Source organism: Antrostomus carolinensis, unplaced genomic scaffold, assembly GCF_000700745.2.
Source record: "Antrostomus carolinensis isolate BGI_N321 unplaced genomic scaffold, ASM70074v2 scaffold12041, whole genome shotgun sequence".
NCBI lineage: Eukaryota > Metazoa > Chordata > Aves > Caprimulgiformes > Caprimulgidae > Antrostomus > Antrostomus carolinensis.
In genome coordinates, this window is record NW_010292025.1 from 1 (window position 1) to 6,929 (window position 6,929).

Below are 6,929 nucleotides of genomic sequence, written 5' to 3' on the forward strand. Positions count from 1 at the left end.
TGGCGGGCACCCTGCTCCGGAGGCCCCACTGTTGGAGGGCGGCTCAGCTCCCCCGATATATTTCCTGGGAACTTGTTGATCATTTCGAGGCGCTCTGTTAAAGTCTTTACCGGAATGAGTGTGTATTTTAAGCAGTTGCCAAAAATGGCTTTTATTAGACTATGGAGAAGCCCAGCAGTGACATCACTCAAGCAGATAATTTACCAAACGTTCAATGGACAGGAGCGACTGTGTCGTGTCATCGTTTTAATAACAACACACTTTGTCTGAGGCCAGGCACGCCTTGGCATAGGCCCCCATTACCCCTGATAATGTTTAGCCACATCCTTTCCCCACCACAGGAACACCTCTGTGAGCTTCACTACTGCAGTGATTCCTGGAAATAAAGCTAAGAATGGATACGGCTGCTTTCAAGAACCTTATTTGTAAACAAAGCCTATAGCAATGCAGTCTGAAGGGCATCTTGCAGTATTTTTCTAAGTTGTGTGTATTTTGTTTTGCCTCCTACTGAATGGAGTTACGAAGATGATAACATAATCCTCCTTTGGGCTAAATCATGCAGTCTCTGGGCAGTGATTCATTCCTGAGAGGTTTGGACCGAGTTGTGCATCGTGTTCTGGGCCCATTTACGCTTTTGTGACATTGTCAGTACACAATCACAGGTTTCAGTGGCCTTGTTGATTGAACTCTGCATTTGACAGAACATCATTATTTATCCCTAGGCCTGTTGTACAGTTCAGTGTGTAATCTTCTATCTTATTCTGAGAATCAAACGTATAGCTTTTGTCAACTATGAAAGTAATGGTTATGCCTGGGTTGAGCTGAGAAAGGAGCATAAGGAAACATAAAATAGTGTAGCTGCAGATGGTCCGAGGTCTTCTGCCTTTTCTTGTTTCAGCTTGTGTACGGCCACAAGGAGGATTGTTTTGGTGAACACCTCTCTTATTCTACTTAGGTAACGAGATAAGCTAAGGTAGAATGTCCCAGAGATCCCTTCTTAACTCTTAAATCAGAGACTTGTTTCTGTGCTGTGGTACAATGTTTAATTAGAGACCTTTGCTACAAGTGCTCCTCTTGTCATGTCTCCCCCTGCCCAATCACTTTTCTCACTATAAGGCTAATTTAGATGAACCTAGTGAGTTGCTAAGGGTTTCTCCTCCAGACATGGTTCTGAAGGATTAAAGGAATTGATTGCTAACCTTTGGGAGAGGAAAGGAATTTTGTCGTTAATTCTTTCAAGCAGAGGATGAGCTGAACAGCAGTTTCAGAACTATGGAGTCTTCTAGGCCCAAAGAATATTGCTTCACTTATGGAATATTTGTTTGCATTTTTATAAGAGAATTAATAGCTTTTCTTTCAGTTTCTCTTAGTAGCTTTCTAACTCCAATTTCTTCAATTTAATTTTCTTTCTTCTGTCTGTCTCTGCTCTGCCTCACTTCCTGTGTTTAAATATCCATTGACTTCTCTTTAACTCTTCTCTGTTTTTCATCTTCCCAGGTTGTGGAAGCTACTCTGATTTTTATTTTATTTTCTCCCCCACTCCTTCCACCTCTTCTGCTATTTCCAACTATTGCAGGAGTTTCCTAGATCTCCAGGGTGATACTAGAGCTCTGCCTTTGTTGCCTTATTTGTCACACTACCCAAACCATATGTACTCTGAGAAACTGAGGGGTGGGGAGATGGTTCCCCACATGCTTACAGTATGTGCTCCAAGGTCTGATCTTTCAATTTCCATCACCTTATTGCATTGAGTCTCCAGTGACTGTGTTTGTATTTCCACCTCCTGGGCACAAGGTGCTGTAAACTTCCCAGTAAGGTGTGACAAGTGATTCTTTGCTTCCCCTGTGCTGTCATTTGTTCCATAACTCTCCTGGTCAATTTATTAGGCAGGGGATTTTCTATGATACATTCACACTGATGTTGTCAAGCAGTTTTTTTTTCAGGAACTTCAGCATTGGCAGAGGAAATTCTGCTTCCCTTAAAATCTTTCTTCTCTCTTCTGTAATTATTTTATGTCAGAAATATGCAAGGGTTCAGACAAACTTAGAAAATGCTTTTCCCATGGATGTAGCAAGCCATAATGTGTGGGGTCTTCCTTGGGATCCCTGAGAGCAGTTGATGCAGTCTTTGAGCTGACAGGTAAAGGTGAAGCTGAACTTCAATTAGCAGTAATCTTCAGGTAGCAATAATACAATAATCCAGAAAAAGAAATGTGAGTGTGTTTAACTTTTCCATGTTAAAGTGGAGAGTAGAGGGTATTCTGTTTATTTAGTTACATCCTTCTGTTGCTTCTGACAATGGCTGCAGCTGCCGTGGTTATTTCCTGCTGCATGAGTCAGCCACAAAAAAATACACAGTCTCTTCTTCCAGGCTGTGCCCTGGAGCAGAGGCATGGAGTGGTTCTAGCTTCCCCTGTCATCTTCTTCCCTGGAGAGAGGGATGTGGCCTTCTCTGAGCCTGGAGGCAACCAGCAGCAGGGCAGGTGGGTGCTGGAGGGGAGGGATATTTTGTGGAGCCCAACAATGGGACTGAGGAAGGTGACAGATTGGTAGCTTCTGGTGTGGAGTTGCAGGGGTTTATGAGAGCAAGAGTAAGATCTATGAGGATGTAGGTCTGTTGTCTTTCACATTTCTTGATTAATAGAGTTGATTAAACAGGATTATTGTGCATTTACGTTTGATTTGGGGAGTTTATGGAAGACTTTTTTTTTTTTTTCCCCAAACCCACTCTAAATTTAGTGTCCTAGCTATTTTTTCCTCAGTCGAGTATCCTCATTTTTTTTAATACATGATGTAACAACTTCCTAGTTAACATTTTTGTAATGTGCCAGTGTGATGTAGTGCTCTGGAGTAGGGAGAAGAGCAGGAGAGAGAAAAAGGTTATGCAGTTATTACTTGCTTTGGTTTTTTATTATTTCTTCTCCAAAAGCCACAGAACAGAAAAATGCACTGATAAAGCAGGTTTAGATTGAGAGGCTTTTCATCTGTCCTCCCGTGCATTAGAAACCTTGTTTTTGCTGCATGAATGCTCATAATTTGAAGTCAGCATCAAAGTTCCTAAGGCCAAGTGAGGACATGATTTAGCCTATTTTCCCGATTGCAACTTGTTGTGATCTTGTCTTTCCTCCAATGGTTATTTTTGCTTCCTTGTTTCTTTTGGCATTCCCCAAAATAGTTATTCCAGGCAAACACTGCAATTCTCTTCCTAACCAGTGCACAGTAGTGAGTCTCCTGCTCCTACCTGTTTTTACCTGCTTCTGGCGAGAAGATTGGATGTCTGCCCATTTGGAAAGGTACCTGCAAGCCAAAATGAAATGCCCCTACCACTCACTTGGAATGAAATGCAGTTTAACACCACATACCACGTCTTTGTTGATCTTTGGGGGAAGTGGTGCCAATGTGACTGGGACAGCTGTCCTGAAGCTGAGTAGTACTCAGAATCCTGATATACAAAGGTGAAGACCCTTCAGCTTAGCTGCAGTGACAAATAAGTGATGTGATCACAGTGTCTTTCACTTCTTTCTTGGCCACGCTGAATTGTACAGTGATGTGACACTAGTAATCTGTTCTCTCTTCAAAAAGCTGGTGTAAAGTATCAGCATGTGTGGCGTGGCTGCTGGAAAATGACCGGTGAATCTGGACTGAGCTGGTTTAAAAAAAATATTGTGGAGAGTCCCTGAGCCTGCAGAGAAACCATTCATGTTTAATACACTTTTTTCCTGACATACAGTTAAGCTAACACAGTGCTTTAAATGCCTCATTGATTGAAGTCTACTGTGGAGCTGTTAAGGTTCAATTTTGAGGGAAAGGGAAATAATTTGTCAAAGTGAGAAACATTTTATAACTGCGACAAATATCTAATGTCACAGATTCTCTACTGAACCCTCCAGAAATGTGATGGACGCTTTGCGAGGAAGAGCTTTGTCTGTCTAAAGCTTGCTGGGAATTTTTTTGTATCATGGGTTGAAAATAAATAAAAGAATATTTAAATAGGTAAACTGATCCAAAGTACATGAAATTATCCAGATAGTAAAACTTTAATTTGATTTGTAGTGGGTGATACATTATGAAATATTAGCTATGCAAATTATGATAGTCTGAAGTTTGTTTGTATTTTTGTTACTGAAGTATCCTAGAAGCTGACTGCTGGTTAGAAGACTTGGGTGGGCTTTTTTGTTGTTAATTTCACTGCTATACACTATATTCTACCTGCCTGAAAAGAAATAAGAGCTCAGTCAAGTTTGCCTTAGCATTCCAAACTGAATTCTTAGATCTCTCTTCTGTCCATAATATGACAATAGCACAGATAGTATCTGGTATTTTATTCAGAGCTTTAGCTTAGTAGATCTATAAGCAAACTGATATTTTTCCCTGGTTCTTTTAAGTTTTGCTGTGTCTCTGTTATACACAGATTCTGAGCTGCACGATCATTATTTCCAAAGGCTGATTGTTGTTGTTATTTCCCCCCTCCCTGCACTCACTTCAGGCATTTGGCACTGGGATTAGGCCAAGGGAGGTGAAGTGGATAGTGAGCAGCACCAGAACAGCAGAAAGAAACCTAGGAATTGCATCCAGGCTTCCAGACTTTTTGGTCTAGCTCTCTGTTGGCTGTGAAGAGTACTTTTGATGATGTTTCTGTGAATGTTAAAGCAGGAAGATTTTTTCCACCTGGTATCAAATTTAGTCATTGCTTCTGCATTGACTTCTGACAATGCTTGTGGCTCACATATATTGATTATGTGTTTAACTCTCTTGTAAGAAAGGAATACCCAGAAGAGCAGAGTGAAGATCATTCAGCGCAGTTACTATCTTAACTTGTTATGTAACCAGCAGGCTTACTTCTTATACTTATTTCCATGGAGTCTTTATTTAAATAAAATGAAATCTTCAGAGCCTTTCAACTCCATCCTTATAATGCATTTTAACTCTTTGATGTTGTCTGTCTCTTCAGGGATGATTCTGTCCCAGAGGATAATATTTGGAGGGGTATCCTCTCTGTGATTTTCTTCTTTCTAATCATCAGTGTTCTAGCTTTTCCTAATGGTGAGTAAGGTTTGTACTTCACTTTTTTGTAACATGAATTTCTCTTTATTGCCACTATATTTATTTTGTTTTTTATTAAAGCACCACTTTTACATGTAATTTTTTTCTTTACTCTTTTGAATTCCTTTATGTTAAGGAACAGTCTAAAAGTAGGTTGCAATCATATGGAGTGGAGATAATGGTAAAATGCATGTTATTTATAGCATGTCTGTATCTAACAAGGAAGTCAGGTTTTCAAAATCAGTGCCTGTATTTGCAGGTGTGCAGTTGCAGCTCACATTGCTAAGTAATGATGCTGCCAGATCGTTAAATAATGTTTAAAAGGAGTCTGCCTCAGTGTATTTTAACAGAGGTGTCATTCTGCAAATTCTCAGAGATAGAACACCTTACATAAATCATCTTACCGGAAGTTAATGATAGTTAGAAATTATCTTAAGTTGCATTACAATGTAAAACCATAGTTGCTCAGTAGAAATTTAAGTTGAGCAGAAGTTTTGGTAATTGTGTGAGGAGCAGAAAGTCCAAAAAGGTAAAAACCCTTGTTTGACACCTAATTCTATGGAGGAAATGCTGTCTTCCTGGTTGTTTTTTGTTTGTTTGTTTTAATTTTATTTATTAATTATTTATTTCTAATTTTTACTTATTGCTATCAGCAAGAGTGTAGTTCTTGGGTCACGTCTAAACTGTCTGAGGATTGGCAGTGTCCAGGAAAAAACTGATTGTTCTGAAGGCAGCTTTGTAGTTCAGAGTTGGGATGTATTTTTCTCATATTTTATAAATCATTAATCCATACTTTTCACAAAGCACTCCCTGAAAAACTGAGTGCCAGAGGAAAATGAGCTTTATGCATACAGTGGTGAAAGAGCAGTCTGCAGTGTGTGCTGAAAGTATTTGTTCAGCCACTTCTTGCTACCTAAATGTATGATTCATGTTCAGAAATTTTCCAGGTTCACTAGATTTCCCTCCTCTTATTTCACATTAAAAGAGAGGTTTTTAATCTGATAAAATCAGATTAATCACTCTCTAAAGTAAGTAATATTAACACTGGTAAAGAGCACAGGTATCTTACTTCTTGTCAGATACATGATACTCAGTTTAAAAGTTTTAGGAAGCCTGTTTGCTAACGTTTCATGGTCGTCTGAAGGCTAAGCATCATGGTTCTTTGCTAACACACAGAAATTTGTATTTTATGACTTCATTGGGAGTAAGCCATGTGTGAGCTGTGGTCTAGAACCCAGAGCAAGAGATCCTCAGGCGACACCTGAGATACAGTGTCTGCTGAGAAAACAGCATATTACTGTTGTCAAAACAACTCCATTAAAATAATTGAAAATTTTGTTGACACCCTACTAACTTGGAGTCTCCTTTTCCTCTCTGAAATCTGCTGTTACCATTTTTTTTTAACATAGAGCCCCAACATTCAGGTATATTACATAGTTTGATGGAGAACTGATCTATGCTTATGCCAAATCCTCATATGAGATATATTCAAAAATAGATTATATGGTTCTTATTGACATGTCTTCTAATAGGTTCTTTGTTTACTGTCCACAGGACCCTTTACACGTCCCCACCCTGCAATATGGAGAATGGTTTTTGGTAAGTTTGTGTTTCTGACTTTTTCAGTGCTTCTGCAGGACCAGCCGTTATAACTCTCAGACAAATGGAATTGTCATGAAACATAATTGTGCATCAGACTTGTGTGAATGTCACTTCCCTCTCGCTTCTGAGCAGTTGCTTATAATCTGTTCTTAGTTATGTTTGGGAATGTCACTGTAGTTACTCTGTGTCAGGATGATGGAAATTAACTCACCAGAAAGGGGTCATTGATTCTGATTCTCTGTTTTAATCCAGTTTTGCATTTGTGCTTTGTAATCTTCTTCCCTA

At 39.4% G+C, this 6,929-nt stretch overlaps 1 protein-coding gene across 1 annotated transcript in view; it reads left to right on the plus strand.

The window, feature by feature from the left end:
• Nucleotides 1-2,297: 2,297 nt before the first annotated feature.
• Nucleotides 2,298-6,929, plus strand: part of PTDSS1 (phosphatidylserine synthase 1) — a 24,002-nt gene continuing 19,370 nt past the window's right edge. Inside the window, exons 1-3 of the mRNA XM_010176803.2 lie at nucleotides 2,298-2,482; nucleotides 4,951-5,042; nucleotides 6,597-6,641. Coding sequence (XP_010175105.2) covers nucleotides 2,298-2,482; nucleotides 4,951-5,042; nucleotides 6,597-6,641 — 322 coding nt within the window. The remainder of the gene's footprint in view (nucleotides 2,483-4,950; nucleotides 5,043-6,596; nucleotides 6,642-6,929) is intronic.